At 54.7% G+C, this 24,783-nt stretch overlaps 10 protein-coding genes across 10 annotated transcripts; 2 read left to right on the forward strand and 8 right to left on the reverse strand.

Annotated features, from left to right (window-relative positions):
- Positions 1 to 1,667: 1,667 nt before the first annotated feature.
- On the reverse strand, positions 1,668 to 4,152 carry J7T55_010115 (uncharacterized protein; the record flags this gene model as incomplete). Its single annotated transcript, XM_053131306.1, has 3 exons — positions 1,668 to 1,856; positions 1,912 to 3,906; positions 3,997 to 4,152. 3 exons carry the CDS (start codon positions 4,150 to 4,152, stop codon positions 1,668 to 1,670), a joined length of 2,340 nt encoding a protein of 779 aa, XP_052990541.1.
- A 967-nt stretch (positions 4,153 to 5,119) lies between these two features.
- Positions 5,120 to 5,905, reverse strand: J7T55_010116 (uncharacterized protein; the record flags this gene model as incomplete). The annotated part of the gene is made up of 1 exon (XM_053131307.1): positions 5,120 to 5,905. The coding sequence occupies one exon, from the start codon at positions 5,903 to 5,905 to the stop codon at positions 5,120 to 5,122; it is 786 nt and encodes a 261-aa protein (XP_052990542.1).
- Positions 5,906 to 7,262: 1,357 nt separating this feature from the next.
- Positions 7,263 to 8,676, forward strand: J7T55_010117 (uncharacterized protein; the record flags this gene model as incomplete). Its single annotated transcript, XM_053131308.1, has 4 exons — positions 7,263 to 7,328; positions 7,527 to 7,645; positions 7,716 to 8,204; positions 8,259 to 8,676. The coding sequence occupies 4 exons, from the start codon at positions 7,263 to 7,265 to the stop codon at positions 8,674 to 8,676; spliced, it is 1,092 nt and encodes a 363-aa protein (XP_052990543.1).
- Positions 8,677 to 8,884: 208 nt separating this feature from the next.
- J7T55_010118 (uncharacterized protein) lies at positions 8,885 to 9,791 on the reverse strand (the record flags this gene model as incomplete). The annotated part of the gene is made up of 2 exons (XM_053131309.1): positions 8,885 to 9,632; positions 9,709 to 9,791. The coding sequence occupies 2 exons, from the start codon at positions 9,789 to 9,791 to the stop codon at positions 8,885 to 8,887; spliced, it is 831 nt and encodes a 276-aa protein (XP_052990544.1).
- Positions 9,792 to 11,756: 1,965 nt separating this feature from the next.
- On the reverse strand, positions 11,757 to 15,432 carry J7T55_010119 (zinc finger protein asd4; the record flags this gene model as incomplete). Its single annotated transcript, XM_053131310.1, has 5 exons — positions 11,757 to 12,683; positions 12,766 to 13,016; positions 13,510 to 13,594; positions 13,887 to 14,392; positions 15,414 to 15,432. The coding sequence occupies 5 exons, from the start codon at positions 15,430 to 15,432 to the stop codon at positions 11,757 to 11,759; spliced, it is 1,788 nt and encodes a 595-aa protein (XP_052990545.1).
- Positions 15,433 to 15,731: 299 nt separating this feature from the next.
- J7T55_010120 (ribosomal RNA assembly protein KRR1) lies at positions 15,732 to 16,836 on the forward strand (the record flags this gene model as incomplete). The annotated part of the gene is made up of 3 exons (XM_053131311.1): positions 15,732 to 15,760; positions 15,828 to 15,963; positions 16,030 to 16,836. 3 exons carry the CDS (start codon positions 15,732 to 15,734, stop codon positions 16,834 to 16,836), a joined length of 972 nt encoding a protein of 323 aa, XP_052990546.1.
- A 256-nt stretch (positions 16,837 to 17,092) lies between these two features.
- J7T55_010121 (zinc-binding dehydrogenase) lies at positions 17,093 to 18,578 on the reverse strand (the record flags this gene model as incomplete). The annotated part of the gene is made up of 4 exons (XM_053131312.1): positions 17,093 to 17,642; positions 17,869 to 18,072; positions 18,179 to 18,454; positions 18,520 to 18,578. 4 exons carry the CDS (start codon positions 18,576 to 18,578, stop codon positions 17,093 to 17,095), a joined length of 1,089 nt encoding a protein of 362 aa, XP_052990547.1.
- A 422-nt stretch (positions 18,579 to 19,000) lies between these two features.
- Positions 19,001 to 20,092, reverse strand: J7T55_010122 (uncharacterized protein; the record flags this gene model as incomplete). The annotated part of the gene is made up of 2 exons (XM_053131314.1): positions 19,001 to 19,862; positions 19,947 to 20,092. 2 exons carry the CDS (start codon positions 20,090 to 20,092, stop codon positions 19,001 to 19,003), a joined length of 1,008 nt encoding a protein of 335 aa, XP_052990548.1.
- A 551-nt stretch (positions 20,093 to 20,643) lies between these two features.
- Positions 20,644 to 21,133, reverse strand: J7T55_010123 (uncharacterized protein; the record flags this gene model as incomplete). Its single annotated transcript, XM_053131315.1, has 2 exons — positions 20,644 to 20,935; positions 21,015 to 21,133. 2 exons carry the CDS (start codon positions 21,131 to 21,133, stop codon positions 20,644 to 20,646), a joined length of 411 nt encoding a protein of 136 aa, XP_052990549.1.
- Positions 21,134 to 21,948: 815 nt separating this feature from the next.
- Positions 21,949 to 24,267, reverse strand: J7T55_010124 (uncharacterized protein; the record flags this gene model as incomplete). The annotated part of the gene is made up of 3 exons (XM_053131316.1): positions 21,949 to 21,994; positions 22,116 to 23,880; positions 23,961 to 24,267. 3 exons carry the CDS (start codon positions 24,265 to 24,267, stop codon positions 21,949 to 21,951), a joined length of 2,118 nt encoding a protein of 705 aa, XP_052990550.1.
- Between the last annotated feature and the right edge of the window lie 516 nt (positions 24,268 to 24,783).

A 24,783-nucleotide genomic window follows, 5' to 3' on the forward strand; every position in this document is an offset into this window, starting at 1 on the left:
CCCAGGACCTCTGCCAATCCAGTCGCTATAGAACGGAGGTCGAATCACAGCAGCCGCCCTCCCGAAATAGGCATGTCCCAAACGAGGCTGAAATCGCAGCAATAGGGCCCACCCGAAACCCCCGAATGAGATCTGTGGCATAGGCGGCTGTTGTCCCACATGCCACAGACAACTTGGGACTCGAGAGTTGAACACCAATTACAGTGCCAGTACCAGTGCCAGTGCCATGCCTCCATGGTCTTGACAGCCTGGCAAATCCGGACGGTCGCTCTTGGATCGATTTGCTGGCTGCAGTCAACTGCCTTCTAGTCCACTAACCATTGGCCCCTTCCTTCCCTTCCGCGGCATGCTTCGGCATGGACACAGCCGGTTGAGCAATTCCGGCCGAACAATCACTCGCGCGCTGAACCTTGCTCGTGGCAGATATATGCTTTACGGCTGCGAGTCATGGGAAACCTTACCGCCTACTAGCCGTCTCACGACTGCATATCAATCACTCAATCGTGGCGAGTCCACCCTGGGCGGTCTAGGCCGCTGCAGCTGGGGGAACGGGAATGTGGTGGGCCACATTCCTCGCCCTCCGGCCAACCAGGGCCACGCCGTGTATGGCTTTTTTTGAGTTTCCTGGCTTGGTTACCATTTGGGCCATGTGTGTGTTTGTTTCGCTGATCACGACGTTTTAACGGAGAAACCTTGGGAAATATCGGGGCGCCAGTGTCCTGGCCTGCCTGGCTGGGCAATGGGAACTTGCATAGAGAGAGGTCTCGGTGTTACCGGCCCCACGCAGCGTTCAACGTCTCCGCCGCGGTCGAGCCCGGGGTTCCTCTCACACCGCGCTCGGCGTGGATTCCTGCTCCTCCTCGCTCCCACACCCCTCCCAATTCGCGTGGCGACAAACGACTTCCGGGCTGGGCAGCGTAGCAGCAAGTGGCACATACAAGAATCATTTCACCTCCGCATTCGGATGAGCTCAGAGCACTTTGGAAACCCTCTTCCCTGCAGTGTTGGCCATGACTGAACCCTCACCGCAGATACATCTAATGACATGTTCATCCCTCTGCAGCGTGACTGACCATTTAGTCGCTGTACACTGTTATTTGACCACTTACCATCTCACTTCCCTGCCGCCGGTCAGGGCTCCACATCACATACTTCACCAGTGGTAGGTAGGGCGCTGGGGGAAAGGTATGGGCCAACTCGGAAGTCGCACGTTGTTACAAGATGTAGAGAGGCGACCCCTGGACTCCTTAGATAATCCGTCACCGTGACTACGAACCAGCAGCAGTTTTATTCATATATTTTTGATTCCGCCCAAAATGCTACTGGGTCATTCTATCCTCGTAAGCCTGTTGCGCAGCGCAGCAAGCCGCTCATGTTCATAAACCCTCCTGCCTCATCGAACGCCGCGCGAATCCGGGTCGCACAACCTGACAAGCCTCCTGCCTGCGTGATACCAGCACCGCATGTAGGTGAATGCCGACCTTCTCATGCAGACTGGGCGGAGGACAACCCATGCAAAGACGATCTAATTCCCCTCTCGAGTGATCAAGTCCAGAGGACCTCCCGCTCCACGAAAAGGCAGGCAAGGCCCACACACACAACGTGGTGAGCCACGACTCAAAGGTTGAGCTGTAAGTGTACAAGTCAATGGTGTTTCGCAAGGTTGTCTATGCGAGGTAGCCGAGCTCATCGTCCTCGAGACGTTCTAGGTACTCCTTGTCCAAGAGAATCTCAATGCACTTCTTGATGTCCGCCACCTTGGGGACAAACCTCGACCGGATCTGGTTGATCGTCTCGCTCACCAACTGCTGGTGCTTCATCTTCTTCCGTGCCTTCATGATCCGAACGATCGCCGACTACATGCTGGGTTAGCAAGGGCATATGCGGGACGAATTTGGCAAATAAACCTACCTGAAGCAGAAGCTTGCGATCCTCCTCGATGGTCTTGTTCGTCTCAACCTCCTCCTGCTTGGACTCTGACTTGGTTCCAATGTTGAGATTGACCCGAATCTTCTTGCTCTTGAAGCCGTAATTTAGGTGGAAGGTCTTGCCCTTGGCGGGCTTGCCATCTTCAGGCGACATGGTAAGAATCTTGGCCTTCAAAAGTATTCCAAGGGCGGGATCCAGGCTCTCTGCATTCATTTGCGTCGCCTCGGCAATTTCCTCGTACGTGTTCTGGTCGTTCTCGTTGAAGAGTAGCAGGACCGCCATCTGATACAAAGACACTTGGTAGGTGTACGGCGTCTTGCTGTTCTTGCAGTAGTTGGCTTTCAGCTCGCCCTTGCACAGTTGCCAGAGCCATGTCAGTTTTCGGCCCTCGTGCTTGTGCTTGTAGAATCTCGTGAACCTCTCAATGTCTGCCGCAATTTCGGCTGGTGGATTGTAAGTGGTCGACGGAGGAGTCAGGGGCCAGAAACCAGTACCAAGAATGTTGTAGTATGAATCCAACAACGAGGAGTCCTCAAGACCGCTTGTGTGCTCCTTAAAGCCAGCGTTGAGGTCCTTAGAAATTTGCATGTCCTGGAACATTCGCTGGAGCTTGTTCGTGTACTCAAAGCCGCATGCCTCCTTCAGCTTGCTGATCATGCTGGTCTCGGCGTCATCCGAAGACGAGTTGCTGTGGACAAGCCGGCGAGCAAGCATCCGCGAGTAAAACTTCTGGAAAACATCCTTGTCCTCGATGTACTTGAAAACCGTCATGATCTGGCCCAGTGTTTCTTCTAACTGCGACTCCTCAACACCAGTGCCACTCTTGCGAAGCAGGACATCTGTGTACTTGGCAAGGAGCTCAGGGGACTTGTTGGACCCTGACTTGCACATGTCGTTGCGGTTGACAAACTCGCGACAGGCATTGTCAAGTGATCTCGTGAACTCTGGCTCATCCTTGAACGCCCGCTTGACAAGTCCCTGGTATTGTGCGTGGATCTCCAGAAGAGCGTCGACGTAAACCTTAGGCTCGAGCTTCTCGGCGTCTTGTGCAACCTTGGCCACCGCGGCCAAGCCAGCTTTACGGACGTGAGCCTCGAACTTGGCGCGAAGAGGATCCAGGCCGTTCTGGATCCTAGCAAGTAAATCATACATTCTTGCCATGTCCTCCTCGCGATCATTCTCCAGCAAGATCTGGAACTCGTCTCTGAGAAGATTGGCGTGGTCTCTAATCAATGCGTCATTGCAAGCCATCTTGAGCGACACCGCTATGTCTGGGTGAAGATACAGCTTGACGCGCTCCTCTTCCTCGTCGAGTCTAGCAACAGCCTTCTTCATGTACTCCACAACACTGTTCTCGGCGAGAAACTGCTTGCTCTCCCTCTGGTAGAAAAGCCTGGTTGATTCAAGGAAAGGTCGCTCGAAGTGATATCGGTAGCAGTCAAGGGTCGTCTTGCTGGGGTCAGACGGATCCAAGCCGAGGGCCACGAAAGAGTCAACAACCTGCTTTATCTGGCTGTGCTCGATCGTCTCGCCGTTACGTTGCTTCTCGACCAGTTTCAGGACAGCATCCATGACCTTCTCGTCGATCTTCTCGAAGAGAACGCCACGCCACTGCACGAGATGTAGGGTGTACACATCAAAGATGTTCTTCTTGCCTTCGTCCATCTCTCGCTTGACCCAGTGCCGGTTCAGGTATCGGAACAAGTGGTGGACATATTTTCCGGCGTTGGTGAAGCGCTCCCACTCCTTAATATAGTATGTGAGCAACGCCTCATCCGTGTGTTGCAGAGCTCGGTCCAGCAGGTCCTTGAGGTGCTGGTCGAGGTAGTCCATCAGCTTCTTGTAAAGGTCCTCCCCCAAAAGGTGTGCTCCTCTATGATTGCCACCGAGGCTGGGTGATGCGGGTGCACTGTTGGTCATGGGATGAGCCTTCTGCGAGGTACAGAAGTTGTGGACGGCAGTGTAGATGCCCATGTACTGTTCGCAAGGGTTGGACGCGTCAGTTTGGTCAGTTCAACAGAGGACGAGCCAAGTTTGCCCGTGCGGTAGGAAGTAGGAGATACTCACATCGTCCATGGTCATGCCATTCTGAAGATCGGTCATAATCTTGGTGATGCCAGAGGCGAGGTAGCCCCAAGTATCCTGAATGGAATCACGGTCAGGACCCTTGGGCATACCAGCGGTCGACCGCATGGTGGTCGTGGTAGAGCCGCTTGGGGGCATCTTGGAAGGTGGCGACGCTTTGTCGAGACCCTGATGTCAAGTATGGGCCTTCTGGCACGATGGGAGACTCGGGCGGGAAATGAGGGTCGGAGAGGTGGGATGCGAAGGTTCTCCCACAATAAAGATGAATCGCCAAGCTGATAAGCTACTGGTCGAAGTAATGGGTGCAGGATGGCGGGGAGTTGGATGGCGGATGTCGAAAGTCGTGGGTTCAGGTGGGAGGGTCGAGTGGGTGACGTGAGGCGAAGTTGGAGGGGAATGGATGGTGGCAGTTGAATGGGGGAGGCTCTCGTCTGGCGGGCCAGAAGATGCCCCTCAAAGCAGACCTCGAGAAAGAATTAAAAGTCCCCAGAGGCAGATGCGTGTAAAGAGAGTAGACAATGCAAAGACGCTGTCTCTAACTGCAATGTCGAGGAGTGTGATTGTTGTTGATGTTGACCTCGTCGCACGATGAGGCAGGAGGCACAGAGAAAGGGAGTTTGTTGGTAGTGGTTTGATGCCTGCGACGGGGCAAGGTCGGCCGTGGGTATGATTCCATTGGCAACCTTGATGGAAAGAAACCAGGGGCCAGGCTCCAGGCTGCCCAGGCAGGCACCTAGGCTGCTAGGCCAGGTAGACAGACCGGCTAGCTGAAGGTGAATGCTGATGGCAGGGTGGCTAGGTGGCAGGGAAGCAGGGTCTAGGCGGGCAGACCCACTCTTGACGCGTTCGGCGCTGAAATGCATTCACTACGTGAATCTCGAGTTCAAGTCAGCCTGGTCAGGCTTCTCTCTTATGGCAACATGCATGGGGATATTGCAACACAATGAGATCAGTGAACACAATGAATATTAATCTTCCACGTGCCACTAGGTGGTCATTTTGAGGTGGTTCTCTCAGTGATCCGCCACCGCAACCAAGACGTTGCTCAGTCACTCGGTCCTGGCTCATCAGAGATTAAGAATTGTATGATAAACTACTATGTACACTAAGAGAGCGGTCTCCTATCCTCTTCTCCTCCTAGTCTGCGGACCAACCTAAACACATTCACTGAGAAGTTCAGTATCCACCCGAACAGGCCAAGTAGCAGGAATGAAGCCAGGGCCTTCATCTTGACATTCTGGTCCCTGGGACTGTTGTTGATATTCAGAGAGTCGAAAGCCAGTGTGGTGCTCGCCGACTTGAATATGATGAAGAACAGATCCATCAGCGTGAGCGACACCTTCTCCATGGGCGATCGCAATCCCAGCTGCAGGCCTTGGTACTCATCCCAAGTCATATAACACACATATGGCATGACAATACAATCCACCACGATCGCCACGATCCATTGAGAGCGGAGTGTCGCCCCAGGCCCGCCTTCCCTACCGCTGTACAGCAGCCAGAGATTGCCCGAAAACGCGAGCGAGATGGCCGATGTCACCAGGACGAACAGCCTCAGCAGAGCAGGCACCAGCGGGTTGTTAAGAAGCAGGCGCCATACCTGCTCGTGCAGTGCCTTCCTCCTGCTCCTCTGTATCCGCTGCTCCATGGTGTCTGATAGATGAGGGACACGTTCGTCATTGAACCCGGGCATTAACTCGTCAAGCTTCTCCGAGTCAACGTGCTGCGACCTCTCGCCAGGTATTCGGCCGTACTTTGAGGCCTGGACGTAGTTCGTCCACGGCGAGGTCGAGTCTGCATAGCGCATCATGTGGTTCGGTATGATCACAGGCTCGGCTGTTCGGAGGTGATCCCACTTCTTGCCCCGTTGGGTTTGCCGTCTTCTCTTCATCGCCAGGTGCTTCTTTTTCAAGGGCACGGCGGGCTCAGCTGCGTCCCATGCCACAAACCCATCCCTCGAAACCCTTCGTTGTGGCGGCGCGGGCGCATTGTTGTGATCAGCTTGTACGGCATGCGGTGGTCTGTTAGGTATAGTTTGTTGTGATTCTGGTGGAGGCGGCCCATTTTCCGCATATGAAGCAATCCACGCTGTGCTAGGTTAGCCAAGGATAGAAGCTGAGGATGAGATGTGCTTTGGGAAGGCTCACGAGGTAGACTTCGGAACCTGCCACAATTGGCTTCAACAGCAGTGCTTCCCGTCCCAGGGCGGAAGTTGTCCATTACAAAAGGGCCCGAGACCAGCCGAAGGAGGAGAGATAGAGAGACAGGCGACGTTGGACAAAGGGGCGCCGTCAAGCAGTTCTTGTGACGCCTGAGATTCGCAAGGGGTGAAACACGGAGAAGCGAGTCCTGTGATGCTGGTTTGTAGGGCAGTCGACTGGGGAATGACGCGACGAGAGCGCCTTTCTCTCTTTTGTGTGTCTACCTAGGTGTTGAGTGCACTATGATTCCTGCGGCCCTCGTAAGATAATATTGGGCTTATGCAACTGGCACATGCGGTGGGATCGAAGGAAGGTATCAATGGTATCAACAGGTGTTCGGGAAGGACGGGCAAAGAAAAAGAATTATGAATTAACGCTGCACAAAAGTCGAATGCAAGAAACGCTGCAATTCCAATCACGCGGATTCTCTCTGGTTCAGCAACGGGAGCGGCCCGTAATGAGTCGTCGCTGGGATGGCCGCGATCTGCTGTGCTCACTGACGCCGACAAAAATAGGCGCGGCCCCAAAAAGATGACGGAGCGGTTTGGTCAAATCCAGCGGACCGCAACACAGGCCTGCCAACACATTGTCTAGGTGGCCAGCGCTGCAGACGAGGCTGACTGCTTGGTTGATTGAGTGAACGAATGAAAGAAAGCAAGAATGCATGCAGCAGAGAAGGAAAGGAAGAGCCGGTCAGAAGGCAAAAGCAGAGGCAAACGAGTGGGATTGGCGGGTACTGTGTGTAGGAGAAGGACCAGCGTTGCGAAATGAGGGAGGCTAGTCGGGTCTGCAGCGGAATCAAGTGATGCACGCGACTGGATGCCAATTTCAAGGTTCTCGGCGAGAATAGTGGACAGGGCTATCCTCATCCAACAACCGAAGGATCCACATGCACCAGCGAAAGCACCCAGACGTGCCCAGAGCAACAGAGCACCCAGAACAGCCACCCCGCGATTGCTGCTGTCGTACTGTGGTAGTGAGATACCTCGAATGGACCCGACGCTAGGGGGAGGCCTGCTGACTTGGGCCAAGTCGCCCCGGCAAAGCATGCAGATCTTCGAGTCCTGCCCCGGCGGGCCCGCTGCTGCAGAGCGGCTGCAGCTCGAGGCGCAGGTATCTCCTCTATCCTGCATTGACACGGGCCACCTAAAACCATCTAAGAGTGCTAAGCATCCACCCCGTGCGTCACTGCTTGGCCAGGATTGGGGAGGGAGGGAGCTTGATTCGAAAAAATCACTATGCCAGGCCCAGCAAGGTTCCAGACAGACAAACAGACGCCAGCCAGCATCTAAGCTTGTGTCGTGACGACAGCTTCTCGCAGGCCTCCCTCCCTCGCCGCCTACCGACTCCCAACCCGCTTTTGACCCGCGAGTCACCCATAACCATGCTCTTGATCTAAGATGGCACCCTATCAACCTGCATTCAGGCTGGTAACTTGATTGAGCAATTAGCTTTCTCGACTATCTTTGAGCTACAGGAAGCCTTTTTCTCACCAGTCAGTGCCGCGCCCACCAGCTCCCTAGAGCGCGATTCCTCGACAAAAATGCGCATCTTCCTCCTGCCGATATCGACGCGTCGGACGCTCCTGTACGCGCACCGCTTGAATTTTGTGACACCCTCGCAGCAAGCGAAGCAGTCATTTCTGGAGAAAATACAATCCAAGGCTGCCAAAACATGGGCGGGTTGGGAGCAGAAGGAGTCAGGATGGCAAAAGACCGTTGTCGTCTACGGAAACCAAGCATTGAAGAGGATCCCGTATGAGGAGTGGGCCTTGAAGTCTGTGCCGCCTCTCTCGACAAAGCGCAAGGACGATGAGCTGCGGGGCGACGACAAAGTAGAGGTCGTGTACCCTCAGAAACTGGTGTCGGCCGACAAAGTTACTGAGGTCATTCATGCTCTGGGAACGGAGCGTGAGGCCTTGCATCGGCGCAGGCTCATCTGGTGCCTCATCGGAATGCCAATTAGTGCTCCATTTGCGCTGGTTCCAATGTACGTGCTATTGCCTGTACTATCTTGAGGTCTATACTGACGCGGGCGGGCTAGAATCCCGAATATCCCTTTCTTCTACCTTGTGTACCGCGCCTGGTCACACTGGCGAGCCCTCGCCGGCGGAAAACATCTGCAGTTCTTACTCCAGAATAAACTCCTGCTCCATAGTCCCTCTCCCAAGCTCGATGAGGTCTACACCGAGCAAGAGCCTCCTTTACCGTCAACTCCTGAATCCACAGCCAAACCGGGAGAACCAAAGAACACAAACCCAACGCTATCCAAAGACGCCCAGCCGGAAGGTGGAGAAACGATGTTGCTGTCCCAGGCCAATGGGAAGATAATGACGCAGGCTTTGGACCTGCCTCAGCTCGAAATCGAGCTCGAGCGAGCGATATGGCAGGTGGAAACTGCCATCGAGAAGCAGAATGCTGAACGCAGCACCTCGAAGGAGGACAAGCCGAAGTCGCAATAACTTGAGGCGCACGACGACGTCATGTGATGGTACGAATCGGAAATGGTGTTATGATAGCATACGACGCGCGCAGAGCAGAGCTGGCTTGCATCGTGCGGTCCGCAGTTAGGACCATGGAGTTGAATCCCACTCAAATCCTCGTCTCAGGCGATGATCTCCACACAAAATCAAATTCGCTTCTCGATTTCCCTCTCCCCCACCGGCATTGTCAAATCTGACGCGCAAGGTAGTGACCTCTCAGTGAATCGAGCCCAACGATGGTGAGAAAGGTTGAGCACACGCTCAAGAGACTCAAGATCAGGACTATCTGGAGCCGGTGCCGGGCGGATGATTCTTGCTGTAGCAGGGAGAAGTCGCTTGCCGCCTGTCTTTCCACATCGGAGAGCCAGCCATGCCGAACGTCGCCGACCTTGACCACTCGGAACATCGTCCCAGTCTCGTGCACTGTCGGCGGTGTCTCCACCGTGGTGATAGCCAAGCTCGACCCCTTTGCCGATGAATCGCAGATCTTGGTACAGATCACCGTGCTGGCGTTTTGAGTGGGGGATGAGCAGGCTGTCGTGCGCTCATACGCAATGGCAGCCTTCCGACGTAGTAGTCGTTCGGTGGGTGTCTCCGTGGTCTTCCTTCTTGCTGGTCTGAGTCTTGTAGAACGACGGCTCTGTCTCCTCGACTCCCTGTCGCTGCAGCAGGTCGGGTTTAATGGTGATGATGCGGCCGGAGCATATTGTTGTGCAGCTGCTGCGATTAGGGCGGGAATGATGTCGTTTTTAGCACACATTTCTGGGTAGCCCGTCCTATCGACGTCGTTGTGTGAGAGTTCCTGAGACATGTTGTATTGGTTCGTCTCCAGCATTGCAAAGGTGATTGCGAGAGTAATGAGGAGCGACGAGGAGAATGAGGAAGAGGCGGGGCTCGCTGAAGAGGTCGAGGGGGCGAGGAAGGGAGGAGTAATGCTGTATGAGACAAGTCACGATACAATGTCGCACTTGTGGAATCTACTCAACATGGGGGCAGGAATGTGGCACCCACAAGGCCAAAAGGGACTGAGCCCATGCCCGTTTTGTTTTGATCACCCTTGAACTGAAATCTTGGGGATGGCCGGGGCACATCATTCGCAACAATATGTTCAAGGTTTCTCGAAGGGCAGAGAGTCCCGGCCGCCAAGTTCACCACCTGGTTGACCCAATACAATCATGTCCGGTCCACAAAATGTCTCAGTTAAGGAGAAGGTGGCTTCTGTAATGCCCTGTCTGGACGTTCATCACATCTAACCTAATTTCGACTCAACGGGCCAGATTAATCTATTCAGATGACGGGCCGCTTTCCAATCTCGGGGGAGAAATCCCCTGGCCAGGGTTATACGCGCATTGGCCAGCTCCTGGTCCCTTCATATGGACAAGCTCTCCATTACCCTATTAGAATTACTGTGCATACTGCCAGGCTGCCGCCATGACCAGAGTGGTGCACAGTAACAAGTTGTGTATGGTCCTGATAACCGTGGATAAGTGGATTATACCCCCGACGCTAGACCCGACTGACGACTCCGAAGGCCACAGTTCCGCCGGACCTTCACACCGCTCACCGAACTCCAGTGCGACCGTCCCGGGTGGTGCATCAGGTTTACAAGCTACAGGCCCCAGAGGCGGAGCCGCTTGATCAATGCGGCCCTAGAAATTGTCCTCGTGGCATCAATTCGGTTCTGAATTGAACCTGACATGATGGTTACCCAAGGCAGACATTGGGAGTATCGGCTGCCAGGCGGGGAACAGCTCTCCACGAGGTGAGAACAGAGCGTTGTCCAATTTCCTGGTGATAGCACATTTGCAACGAAGTCATCCCAGTCTCATACAGCGTTCCCCTCGGAAACGAGACAAATCGCAGGCTTAATGTCCAAGAGGGTGGGATCGCAGACAGAGCTTCAGTCTCAACGCAGACCAAAATGGACTCCTTTTGATCCATCGGACACATATGGTCCGGGCACCACGCTCCCCAAGGTCCGAAGCGAGAGTGCCGACCTTCCCCAGTTCGGCGAGACCGGAAGGAATGCCCATCCAGAATAGGGCTGTCGGCATCACAGGCAGTCGTGGGTTGGCATCCACCAGCGACTCCGCCGATCGTAGCGGGAATCGGCCCACTGTGTGAAAATAGGATGATGACCTTCACCGCAGTGCTGGTCAACCCACGGGGTATGCGCCGGTGGATAAAGGAGAACAGCCTCTTGTCCCGGCTGTGGAACTAAACAAACGCTGACCTGACCGGAATATCGGGCCTGGCATTCTCCCATGTTCTACCAATGTATCAGGATGGCTGTTGGCAGCTTCTTAGCCCTCCTATCAATTCATCATTGCTCTGCTGCCGCCCATGATCTGAAGATAATTTCATGGTAGCGACAGGTCATCTTTGCATCTATTTTAAGATCATTCCTGCGTAGAACCTCTGGGGAGATTATGCAAGGAGAAACATGTTCAGGCCACTAGCAGAGACGCGGGTGGGAGCTGCAAGATGAGAGTTGGGCGACGACGATGTCTTGTAACAGGTGATACCACATGATCACTTGACAAAGGATGTGCTACTTCTAAACATATCTTGCCATGATTGTTGCTCTCACAATGAGGAAGGGCCACGACACGTTTCGATATTATTGTGAACACATTTCTGTTTGATACAAATGTAAGGTAAACTTTTGTTTTCCATTGCCGTGATCTAAGTAGAGGCTGTGAATCATGAAATACTCCTACAACTCCACGAATCACTGTGATGTCAGTGTACCGTCTGACTCCGCCCTCGAACTCAGAATTTACCGAACAGAAGGTACGGGGAAGGACTCTTCAAAATTACTGTCCATTCGCCCCATCCTGCAAAATCAACGCCAAGAAACTATCAAGCTGTGGGTATGAGCCTTGAGTCATCAGACATTGGTACAGCAATGGTCGCACGCAACCCCAAACAGTGTAAAGGCCATGGCAACTTTGTGCGGTGGCGCAACGGCGGAGTAAACAAGTCGTGAGTTGAGATAAATCGCGTTCTGCGCTTCGCGTCCATCATCGCGCCTGGCAACCACCAGCAAACCTGACCATTTATGATGCGGCCTGCAAAGCCTCCGCCGGGTCCGCCGTGGTGGATGTAGGCACCTCCGAAGTGGCCTCCACAGGTGCCTCCATTGGAGCTTCCATCGGTGCCTCTGGAGGCGCCTCAGTCGCAACCTCAGTCGCAACCTCTGGCGCAACCTCCGTAGCAACTTCTGGCACAGCCTCTGGCGCAGCATCTGCAGTAAGCTCTGTCGAGATCTCGGCCGAAGCGTCCGCGGGCTTCTCTGACAGAAGCTCCGCCTTCAGCACCTCCTCGGCATCAGTCGTCTCTGTCATGCGCATCTTCTTTGCACGGCCATTCTCATGAGACTGGAGTTGCTCCTTTGCCTCGTTCAGCTCTAGCTCCATCTCATCCAGTCGCCGCTTCATGCTGTTCTCTCGTCGATGACTCTCGTCAAGTTGAGAGCGAAGTTGGGCTTCCGATGCTGCTAGCGCTTCAACCTGAGCACGCAGCTGAGCCTCAGCCTGCGTGGCGTCGTGTCCCCCGTCGAGTCCATTACCAGCAGTGGGACCAGCGCCGGTTCCGTAGGTCTCGTAGTGCTGCAGGCGACGCTGAATCAAGTCGTTGATCACCTCCAGCTCGTCGATGCGGGTCTTCAGCCCCGAGTTAAGGGCGAGAAGTTCCTCGGGCGTCTGCGGCACGCCTTCGCCGTTCATAGGCGAGGGTACGCGACCATTTCCTCCCGGGACACCAAATCCAGACAACGGCTGCTGCAGGTGGTGCTCATCGAGGCCATGGTACAGCATGTGTCCGGCGTACATGTTGGGAGTCGCGGTCCTCGAGATTGGGGAGTTGGTGTCGTCGATGTGGCCATTGCCAGCCTTCTGAGAGGTTCGTCGAACGCCGAGGGCAGCGGCAGCAGCATTCTGGGCCTGGATATCAGCGACGTTGGCATCAGAGGCGACGGGTTGGTTCTGTGGGGGAGGGCAAGAAGGGAACATTAGCCTCGCCGGACTCGAGAAACGCTCTGGTGTGTAGAAGAGCTGGATCGCGTACCTTCTTCTTCATGTCCATGCCAGGACGCATAGTCTTGACACGGTTGCGACTCTTGATAACGTCTGTCTTGAGGGAGATGGGTCTGGGGCGGCCATGCAGCTTGAGAAACAAGCCGCAGGCGTTGCAGAGGACGGCGCCAGACTCATCGCGACGCCACAGAGGGGTGGTGGAGGTCTGACAATTTTGGCAGGTAGGCTGCGATGTTTGTTGGTCATTGTTAGCCGCCATGGAGGCCATCATGGTTTGGAGGGCTGCAGCGACGCGCTGCTTGAGACAAAGTCGAGGCAAGAAAGGACGGAATGGTATCGTAGCGTATCGGGACTATCGTGAGATAGATACAGGTAGGGAATGGGAATGGGCTTGTTGATAAGATCTTGGGTGCCAGAGATAAGAGACTTTTGAGAACGGGAGAAGATTTTGGGGGGAAGAGCCAGAACCCGCCCACAGGCCAACTGCCCAGTTTTTTTTTCCCACTAGCGGGCGATCCCACCCGAGCCAATGCCCACAGTCGCATGCTTGGACCAATCAGAGGATGCGCTTATTATCAGCACCGGCAGTCTACACCCTGCACCTCCAATTTTTTTTCTCTCTCTTTTTCTTGAGATGGGTTTATACTCTCGCTGGCACTCTTGCGTGACGCGTGTCGCGAGAATGCAACGCTTCGCCTTATGGCAAACGTGTTCGATACTGTAGGGTGCAAGGTGGATGATGGTGGTGCAAAGACGAATGCGAAACATGACTTACCAAGTTGCCTCCGGTGCCAGCGCTCGTCGCAGCTGGTGCCGTCGCGGGTGTTGAATACATGGCGGATGGCGTACTCGTCACTGCTCTGTGTTGTGTAGGAGACCAGTTAGCTCGAGATCAGGTCGAATGTTGATGGGAACCTGGCCGGCAAGAGAGCAAGCGTTTCGGCCGAGTGCGGGTCCAAAGGGAGTAAGGACTGAGCTAAGATCGAAATGATGGCACATATGCCTAGATACGGCAAATTCACATCCCACTCTATTCCGTCCCGTTCCATTTATGGTTCGGGCAACGGTGAATGCCTGGGGCGCCAGTTGGCGAGGTCGAAAGTGTAATTCGGGGGGTGCATCGTAGTGTTTGGAAGCTGAGTATTCACCTACCTCATCTGCGGTGGGCTCGACGTAGAAGTTGCGGCTGCGGCCGCAGCTGCGGCCGCCGCAATCGACGAGATACCCGGTAGCTGTTGATGGGTGTGAGAGGCCGAGGTCGACGTGGAACTGGGACGCGATATCGGCTCGAGGGTTGCTGGAGGAGGCAGGCCGCCTGAAGCTTCTTCCATCTTGACCCCAGGGGAGAAGGTCAAGGGCGGCAACGCAATATGGCACAGGTGGTCGTGATCGGGCGGTGGTGTCAGACACGGATGGGGCACAGGTAGAGGAAGAAGCAGCGGAGAGCGAGTCGAAGCCAGCTTGGCGGTTGGTGGGGAGGTCGAGAGGGTAGAGATTATCGTCGGGCTCGGAGGGCCAGGGTCGGAGCCGGAGCCGGAGCGAGCACTGCTTTCGAGTCTCGAAGATGATGCGCGCCGACGTGATCGAGTCGGTCGGGCAGCGGGGGTTTTGTCTTGGTCCGTGGCGATTCGGCTCGAGGCTGGCTAGGGAACCCGGGTCTAGGACAGGCGCGCAAAAGATAAACGGCAGAGGAGAGAGGAGCGAGCGACTTGAAGGCGGAGGCGAATCGTATGAAAGAGGAGGCACCGATACTTCAAAACATTACAACTTGGTTGGCTATTATAGTTGACTGACGGGTAGACAAAACGTCTCAGAAACAGACACAGACAGATACAAACAAGAGAGACTGGAAGATAGGCAACGCGTTGCAAAAGGTAAGAAAGAAGCAGACGAGGGAAGAATCCCGAATCCCCATCTAGACATGTCAGCCACGGACCGAGCGGGCAAATTATTTCACAATCAGTAAGGCGAGAGACAGGACCCCTAGACCCTGGCCAGAGCAGACCGAGCCCCTGATTTCTGCGTACTACTAGTACTAGGCAATGTCGTGTTGGTCGTATTCTGGCTCGAGCTCCAGCTCCAGCTCACCCCTACACTCGCGCACTGTATTGTGTGTGAGCGGGTGTGTGTGCGGCGTATGTGTGAGAACGCGAGATGGATGCTATGCAGGCTGTGCACGAAATCAGATAGCTACGGAGTAGCCTGTTATTGGCCGTCCCTGGGAAGGAAACCCGGTAAACAAAGTTGTGGCGGCGGGCAGGATTGATTCTGTACAAGGCTTTGCCACGGACCGAGACTAGTTACACAAGACACGGAGTTTCCTTCTGTCAAATTTGATAATTTGACTGACGGAACTCGGTGTCTTGCTACTCATGCTACTGTAAGCACCGTTGAAGACATCTGCGTCAACGGAGAGACCAGAAAAGGGAGTGATCAGCCAAGCATCGGCTCCATGGATGTTTCTATATCGGGATCAGTGGAGGAGGTGAGAGCTTAATTTGGTGCTATCATGATGAAGAACCACATAGTACGTAGGGGACAATGACAAGCGTATCTAGGCACAATTTACTGAGTGGCTGCCCCGTCGTGACTCCAGAGACCTATTGGGAAGAGAGTGCTCCCAATCCAACCCTCGACAAATGTCAGCTCCCTTTATGTTGTGAGCACCTACATGCCTACCTATTACCGAATAATCCATGCTGGGCAAATCTCACAGGCCGTCTTTCAGATTTGAGGCGTGACGGTAAGGATGCCGAGTGGGCAGGTCGGCGTGGGGCCGAGTAGGAAGCTAGGTACCTAGGTATCTAAGTATCCAAGTACCTTCTTTACAGGGTACCCGGCCAATTGGGAGCTTGTGCCTGCCGACTTGGAGAGCAAAAAAAAAAAAGAGAGCCCAAATGATTTTGGCAACCAACACCAGCTTCACTTCTCTGCCGGCTGTCACAAGGTTGCGACACACCTGCGCCTACACCGTTCTTGCTGGAGATTTCAGCCAACATGTCGACAAAGCACGAGAAAGATAAGCCGTATGACATTCTTCCCTTTCTCTTGAGAGTATCGGGTTCAAAATTACTGACGCATACTCTTCTCCAGGTGGGATACGGAAGACATTAACAAGTGGGAGATACCTGCCTTTAAACGAGAAGACAACATCGGAGGAACGTTCGCAGAAGAGTCAACTTTCACAGTGCTATTCCCAAAATATCGTGAGGTGTATTTGAAGGAAGCAGTCAGTACCGTCGCCCGCAGTCCAACCTCAAAGCCTCTGCCAGGACACTAACCAGAGACTGACCAGTGGCCCCTCGTCACCCGAGCCCTCGAGAAACACGGCGTCGCCTGCACTTTGGATCTGGTGGAGGGAATGATGACAGTCAAGACAACTCGTAAAACATTTGACCCCGCCGCCATATTGAATGCGCGAGACCTCATCAAGCTGCTCGCTCGAAGCGTGCCCGCGCCCCAAGCGGTCAAGATCCTCGAGGATGGTGTTGCGTGCGATATCATAAAGATTCGCAACCTGGTTGGAAATAAGGAGAAATTCGCAAAACGGCGTCAGCGAATCCTAGGGCCCAACGGTTCCACCTTGAAAGCGCTGGAGCTGCTCACGTCGACATATATTTTGGTTCATGGCAACACCGTCAGCGTGATGGGTCCGTTCAAATCGCTGAAAGAGGTGCGCAGGGTCGTCGAAGACTGCATGCACAATATCCACCCCATATACCTGATAAAAGAACTCATGGTCAAGAGGGAATTGGCCAAGGATCCAGCATTGGCGAACGAGAACTGGGATCGGTTCCTGCCCAACTTCAGGAGAAACCTGAGCAAGAGAAGAGTGCCGCACGTAGTCACGGACAAGAGCAAGAAGACATACACGGCATTTCCCCCTGCGCCGGAGAAGAGCAAGCTGGATCTCGAGATCGAAGATGGCACGTACTTCATGGGCAAGCAGGCAAAGGAGCGAGCCGCAAAGACTGAAAGGGAAGAGAAGGCCAGGCAAAGGAAAGAGGACAAGAAGCGGGAGCGAGAGCAAGAGTTTGTCCCACCAGAGGAGCCTGGTTCGAAGCCCAAGAAAAGGAAGAAGAATAAGGAGACCTCGGTTTGAGGTTCGGGCTTCACTGCTCAGTCGGTACCTCGCCACTTACACGATACCCGGTCAAATCGCAGACCAATTGTAATCTGAGAATCAACGAGCGACCTTCACCGAAATCTTGTGTGCCTGGATACGATATTACAATCACGAAGCGACTGTTTACTGGGAGGCTCGTCCGTGGTGTTTCCCACCTGGCATGACTGCCCGACAGGACCCTGCGTGAGGTGTCGATGGAGGACTATCTGCAAGAAGTGTGGGCGGCAAGACCCTACAACTTCGAGGCCGGACCAGCCTCCATATCGATGACCAACTTGCCAAATTGCTTCCCATCCTTCATGTCTGCGAAGAGTTCATCGATGCCGTCCAGGTCTTTCAAGCCCTTCGACACCCGGCTTATGACTGGTTTCAAAAGCGGCCGTTCCCTGACGAATGCTACCATAGCTCTAAACTCTTCCCTCGAACCCATGGTGCTGCCCCTCAACTCGATGTTCTTCAAGACGGCCGGCATACCCCAGGGCATATTGGGCCCAATGGTCATTCCATACTGAGAAATGATGCCTCCTGGTTTGAGCAGCTTGATCGTCCTCGCCACGATATCTCCTCCCGCTCCATCAATGACGGCATCTAAGAAAGGCCTGTCCTTTGGCAAGGCTTTCTGCAGCTGCTTGTCCCAGTCCTTGTCTCGGTAGGATACGCCGCCCCTCGCACCCAACTTCACAGCCTTCTCAATCTTGTCCTTGTCACCACTTGTGACCCACGCATTGCACCCAAGCTCGACGGCAAACTGCAGAACTTGCAGTGCAACACCCCCGCCGATCCTTTTGCACGCTGTTAGTAAAGCACACATTTTTGATCAAACCCTATCATATCTCAGGAGCAACTTGAGGTACTGCATGAGCCGGGCACACTCTGAAGACTTTTGCTTCGATGCGCTGGCACATCAGGAGGGACGCCGTCTTCTGAGCCAATGGACTCATGGTGCGACTCAAAGCACTCCCGAGAGATGCGGAAAGTGTCAGACGGACAGGATTGGAGGAAACGGACCCCGTAATAAGGATGTTGCGGCCACGGCTCGCATTCTCTCCAGTTTTGGTCACCAGCGCCCTCCAGCCTGTCAAGCCCACAAGCGGCAGCGCTGCTCCCTCGATTGCTGATAGATGCTCTGGCGCCACTTCGACGTCTTCCTCATTGCAGACTATGTATTCCTGCGCCGTGCCCGCATCATACATAGCAGTTCCGCCGATAACGCTATCTCTTGCGTCAGATCACATTTTCGAGGAGCGAGGGGATGTTAAAGGGAAAGTGGCAGAGTAAATAAAGAGTAGTAGAAATATCAAAGAATGATTCCACGCACCTATACTTCTTGATGTCTTCAGGCCCGTGCGGGTCAGCATCCCAGCCTCGAGCCGGGAAGATGAGCACGTCCTTGCTCTGGAGGTTGCGAACGCATTGCGGCCCAGATTGGATTACCGTGCCCTGGCCGTCTGCCAGAAGTGGGTTATCGAAGGAGATGCCCGGGTAGAGATGCTGACGGACGAAAAGGTCGCGGTGGTTGAGAGCCGCAGCATTTAGGCGGATGAGGACTTCCTTTGGGCCCGGCGAAGGCTTGGGCACTTCCTTGAGTTGGAGACTGTTGGGGAGTGAGTATTTGACATTGCCTCAGACGGGTTGGCTATTCATAAAGTTAGAGCTCACGGGTAGTAAACCTTGCCCGGCTTTCCGTCTATCTTCTTGACTGTTAATGCGACAGGCATCTTGGCTAATTCGTGATTTCAGCAATGTGTCCCTATGTTTTTTGCCGACTGTAAGAAATGCCAATTCCCTCACGATCAGACAAAAGGTAGAAAGAATAAGAGCGATAGCAGGTCAGCGGAAGCTAATGACGTTCGATGCAAGGCGTAGTCTATCATGTTCAGATTGCAAGTACCGGAGCTAGGGAAACATGAGCGACTCCCCGCATTTCGGTGCCGATGTGCCTCGGCTTATGTGCCGCCGGAGCGGCCGGATGTGCTCGAGAGAACCGGGGCCGGAGGACAAGAAGAAGCAATGAGGTCCTGGCCCCACTCTTTGATTTGCGATGGCGGTAGACCGCACATGTCTGCTATAATCATAGGATTCTATTATGGTCGTTCCAAGACAACGAGCAAGAGGTAAGTTGACCCCATCACGATCACATCTACATCTTCGACACAGCAATAGCAGCCGCAAAGGTAGCAATCATGGACACAAAACTCGACACAGACATCAACCCCATCCCGCTAATCCCGTGTCCCGATGTACACCCGCCGCCCAGCCTGGAGCCAACGGCCATGAGGAAGCCGCCCCAGAAAGCTTTCCACGGGGCTATATGCACTGTCCATGTGGCGGCCGCCACCGTCAGATCGGGCCTCTGCCGAGCCAGCAGCAAGGCACCGGCTGCCATGGAGGCAGAGAAGAGCAGCGATGCCGTCGCGGGCTGGGGTCCTCTTCCCCCTCTCAATAAATATACGATCCAGTCACCAAAGTGTTCATAGCAGGTCGAGACGCCGAGCAGGGAACCCCTCAGCACCAGCGAGAGCAGCTGCGCGGCGCCAACAGCCAGGCCTCCCGCCACGGGGTGCAGCGCAGACGGCGCCGATCTGGCCTTGCTGGCTGTTATGGCCACGAGAGCGCCCAGCAGGACCTCGTAGAAGACGAAGGTCGCGGCTCGCCCCGTGCCGAAGAGCTGGGCCAGTGTCTTTGGCGGCTGCCTGCCTGACACACCCTTTCCATTGGCAGCCCGCCGTTGTTGTCGAGCAGCTAGCCATGGCCGCAGCACCGCGGACCAGAATATGCCGCCGACGGATGCGCCCGCGAGGGTGATGGGCGCCGACGGGACTCCCATGGCTGCTTGTGGGAAGACCATGCCAGGACAGGATGCTGCGAGAGACATGCCGGCGCCTAGGACGGCGCCACCGATGATGTTGCCATCGAGCGAGAATCCGAGGAGACCCAGTGATGAACAGGACCGTGGTGGAGGAACGTGAGAACCCAAACCGTAGAGGAGTTGGAGGGAGAGACTGCACAGGTTGTCAGTCTGTCAGTCAAGTCTCTACCGTTGTAGATGCTGATCAGGAGGGCCGCCAGTGCCAGGGGACACTCACGCGCTGCAACCAGTGGCTGTAAGGAACGTCTGCACCATGTTCCAATTCTCCAACGTGAACTGCGATGCGATCAGGTATGGCGAATACATGCCCGAAGCCACAAGGGCGGCCCCAAAGGCCATTCCGGAGACGACTGTGTCCATCATTTGTCTCTGTGTGCTGTAAATCGATGTCGTTGAATGGGCAGGTTCAGCTGAGCCGGGTCTAGTTTTCCAACTGTTGAAATTCTTTGGGGCCGTGGAATATCGACGGTCTCCAGGCTAATTAATAGATATCCCATAGACAGTGATCGCCGGCCCAAAGATGGTTGCGGCAACCTCAAACGCCAGTCCTTTGTCCGTCCGTCCGTCCCGCCAGCTCCCGCAGGGGCAAGGCCGAGGGAGGGTGGAGCTTTACAACACAACGTTCGCACTTCACTGTAGTAGCCCGATCGTCTGGGTGAACATTTTTGCAAACCTAAAGCTGGTGTGACCTGGGCCTGGGGCTCGAATTGGGAGTATTAGAAATCAGAAAGGAGGCCAGGAGACTGACCATGACCATGACAAGCAACCCAAGTCCACCCACGACCCACCACAAACACTAAACACCAGCGCGCCCCCCAATTCGATCGCCGACCCGGGGACGTCTGGCCAAAGACCTTTGTCTGTCTCCCTACCCCGTTCGGCGACCACAACGAGTGGTCCAACAACCTCATCAGTCATGAGGTTGCAGCACGACGCTTCCTCGCTGTGACCTCGATCTCCACCTTCATCTCCTCCTTCATCAGCCCAGCAACCATCATCGTGGCCGCGGGCCTGACCTCGCCGAGCCAGCGCCGCAGCACCGGCCACGTCTTGGGGAAGTCAGCGCGGTCCGGCAGGATGTAGCGCACGCGGACGACGTCCGTCACGGCGGCGTCCGCCTCGGATAGCGCGGCCGCGATGTTGATCATGCATTGCTCTGTCTGCTCCGCCACGTCGGGCGAGATGGCACCCGTCTTGTAGTCGTAGCTGGTGGACAGCATTATTAGGTCAGGATGCGTGAAAGAATTCTGATGTGCTAAAGAGAAATGACTCATTGTTTACTTACCCCGTGCATCCCGACACAAACACGAAGTCACCGTCGACCACAGCCCGGGAGTAGCCAATCTCCGCCTCAAAGGCACTGCCTGAGCTGATGAGCCTTCGAGAGGGGGGCGAAGAAGACATGGTGAGGTCTTGAAGAGCAAAGGCAATTATTCCTGTAGGACGACTTGGACAAGGATGACTCTAATTAGACTACTGTCACCTTTGACGTGCAGGTCTAGATCCAGATCACCACGTGGCTCTGTGGCACCCCAGAATTCTAGGCGCTGGAGCTCTCCGGAGTGATGAGACCAGGGTCGATGCGCATTAGACGCAGGGTGTCTGTTTGAACAGAAATACTTGCAATTAGTCTACCTAGATAGACGCGCAAGTGGGTTTCTGGGGTGGTGTCCGCACTTTAGCTTTGAGAAGTTTACTCCTATACCGGGGGCTTACATGCACAAGGGTTGTTTCTGTCAACACTTTTTTCAACCTGACACATTGGCACAAGACAAGATGTGCGCAGCATGTCACAATAGATTACCCATCTAAAACCACACTGACAGCAAATGTTGATTGCTTCTTCACTTGGAGTCACCACCACCATTCACGCGCAGGCCAGAATCACGAGGATAAGTAGGTCGCCGTGCTTCATCATTAAACCAGGTCTTTTCCTTGTAGTACTTATAACCAATCCCCAAAAAGGCCACCTTTGCAGGATACTTGCTTTCTTGGTGGACCTCTACTACCTCCATAGTGACCTATATAGGCATGCACGCCTGTTTTTTCTCTTTTTGAATATCCCATACATACACTTTGGCGTCCCAAGCCTCGCCTCTAAACTCCCAGCCAGGCCTGAAACACAAACAAGCAACAACTCCCAGTAGCTGTTCATCACTTGACACCTTGCACCCTGTTCTTGCATGTTCTTGGATTCAAAACTGCAAGGAGTGGCTCTATCAGCCCAGCATGGAATGCGTCCTGATAGCCTTAGGACCAAGCTCACTAGAAGAAGAGAAGAAGGGTCAGCAATGTATTTTTAGTAGAGCAATGCGAAGATCTTCATGAGCAAGCATGCAAAGGGCATCATTAAGCAGTATATAGTCATAGAAGAGCATGAACTTACTTGAAATCCACACGGTGCAGGCTCATGGACCTCTGCGCCTCCAGCCCTTGCGCATCCAAGTTATGCACACAGAATACCAGGCGTGCGGCCACCAGCGAGCCCAGGAACATGGCCTCCTCGAACCCATGTTTCGTCCACTCGGCCAGGTACGTCGGCATTGCCGCCAGCTTGATCGACGTCGGCGTCTGGCTGTGGAAGTGGTGCGACATGTGCGGAGCAGACCCGTCACCCGACGTAGAACCCGGCGCGCCGCCTGGGGTAGACACGCCTGGGTGAGGTGTTTGTTGCAGCGACGCCGCCGTCGTGGCAGCCTGCAGCAACGGGTTGACCCCCGACGAGGCACCCGTGGGCATTGTGTGTGGCGGGCCTGTGAAGCTGCCCGTTGGTGTCTGCGACCCTGTTCCGGCGGGAGTCGCCACATTAGAAGGTAGCTCCGATGTAAACATTGTCGCGCTGCTGGGCGAAATCAAGTGTCGCGACGTCAGGGTCTGTAGGATGTTGTCTTTCAACCCGCGGATGCGGCTGCCGTTGCCCACAAACACGATGTTGTCCCAGCAGCCGGGCCGCATGTACATGTCGCCAATCTCCTGCACGGCCTGGTAGATGGTTGCCACGATCCGGTCGATCTCGGCGCGGTCCGCAAAGGTGAATCTCTCGAGGCCGATCTCGATGTCTTTCTTGATGCGCTTTGGTTGCGGTTCCGAGGACGCTGGTTGTGCGGATGCCGAGTCCGGGGGCGGTAAAAAGTTGTCTACCTTGAAGGCATCGCCACTTGGCTGTTCACCCGTCGGCTTGTTTGCCTCACCTGTTGGTGCTCCCTCCACTTTCGGCTCCTCACCATTGGCAGGCGGTACGACATCCTCCTTCGGCTGATCGACAGCTTTTACTGGCACGGGCGCGGGCGCTGGCGCTGGCGCGGGCTCTTCATGGGTGATCTCTTCAAAGTGGAAAACATTTTTCAACCTCTTCGAGTTCGGCAGTCGTGAGGGCTTGTTTGCATCTGCGGCGTCCTGCCCTTTGCCCTTTTTGCCTGCCTTGGCCTTCTCCTGCTTCTCCTTCTCCTTCTTGGCGAGGAACTCTTTCGTTTGACCGCTCGTAACGATGTTCGCGATGTCAAGAACGCCGTCATTATCGGCACCCTTTTCATCTCCAGCTGGCCCATCCTCGCCCTCCGCACCCACTGGTCCGTCGCTCGTTGTGCCGGCCGCCGCTTGAGCAGCTGGTTGACCCGTGGGTGCCGTGGCAGGCTGCTGGCCTGCTCCACTCGCCGAAGGAAGCTCCATCAGCCCAGGCTGATCCGCCGCATACGGCAGAACCTCGCAGATCTGACTCTTCTTCAGCTGTTCTGCCATGTCGTAGCTGAAGCCCTTGCTCGAGAGCAACTTCTGGAGCTTGAGGGTAAACACCTCCCCGCCGGAGATGGCCGCCTCCTCCGTACTATCAGGAGTTGTCAAGCCCACATCCTTGTGGTTCACAACCCTGTTATCGTATATGCATGTCACATCCACCTTCTGGAAGCCGATGTCGACGACCGTCATGGTAGGCCACCGCAGTCCGTATTGTGTCGCGACGCCGCTGTGGATGAGGCACAGTGCCGGGGTCTTGGTCTTTTCGAAAACATAGCGCGCGATGGCTTCGCAGTCGGGGCGCGTCCACTGAGGCGATGCCATGAGCGTAATCGGAGTATTGTGGTAGGTTGTGGTTAGCATGCTGTGGACGTGGTCCATGAAGGCGAGAAAGGCGTCCATGTTTACGATGCGGCCACCTATGTAGCAGATCAGGCGTGTAAGTCTTTGTGTGAATGCCTTGACTGGCTTCCAATTGGGTCTCCGTCTCAAGACTTACCACGTATGGGGTACACCGCGCCCTCACTGGAGTCCGGGTCCTCGACGACCTCGTACTCTTCCTCAACCTTGACATCATCAACACCTCCATTCTGCGCGCCTCCATTAGACTCCGATGGGTTGTTCTTCTTTCTCTTGAAAGTATGATATGGCCTCCAACCCCCATTCTGTTCGTCCTTAAACATGCGCGTCGGAAAGCGTTGCGAGGGCGGCGTCAATTCGCTGCAGCCTAGCTGGGCCATGGTTGTGGAGGAGCCAGGGCAGATGACGAGGATCTGCTCCTCCCTCCATTTTGTTTGCGACGACATCGTGGGGCCTCGTGAGTTGCAGGGTGAAGCTTAAAAACGAGGGGATGCCCGTCGTTTGAAGTCCAGTCGAGCCGGCGTACAAGCGCAAGTATGTCGCGAACGCGCCTCGCAACTTGTAAGCTTGCCGGGAATTTTAGCAGTGGAAAAGCCCTAACCCTAGACAAACCACAACCATCCACTGGTCTAGATAGTGAATTCTGGCCTAGACACTGCTTCCTTTACATCGCTATCATGTTTGCTCTCGTTTCTATTTATTTCATCGGCCTGTCTGGCCTCACAAAAGCATAGCACATTTACTTGATAACCATATAGCTGCAACAAGTAGGCGGACTCAATGGCAGTGTGAAGACCTGATTGTCACAGCTCGATACACAGACCCTTGCACAGGGAGCCCTAGCCCAAAACAATCAATCAATCTTACCTCACACTACCCATCGCATCGCGGTCATAGGGAGAGGTTGTAATTTTGTTGTTCATCATATAGATGGTCATCTTAGGTATTGTGGCTACCAACAG

The sequence above is a fragment of the Diaporthe amygdali genome (genome assembly GCF_026229845.1).
Source record: "Diaporthe amygdali strain CAA958 chromosome Unknown NODE_26_length_719862_cov_65_716256, whole genome shotgun sequence".
Classification (NCBI taxonomy): Eukaryota; Fungi; Ascomycota; class Sordariomycetes; order Diaporthales; family Diaporthaceae; genus Diaporthe; species Diaporthe amygdali.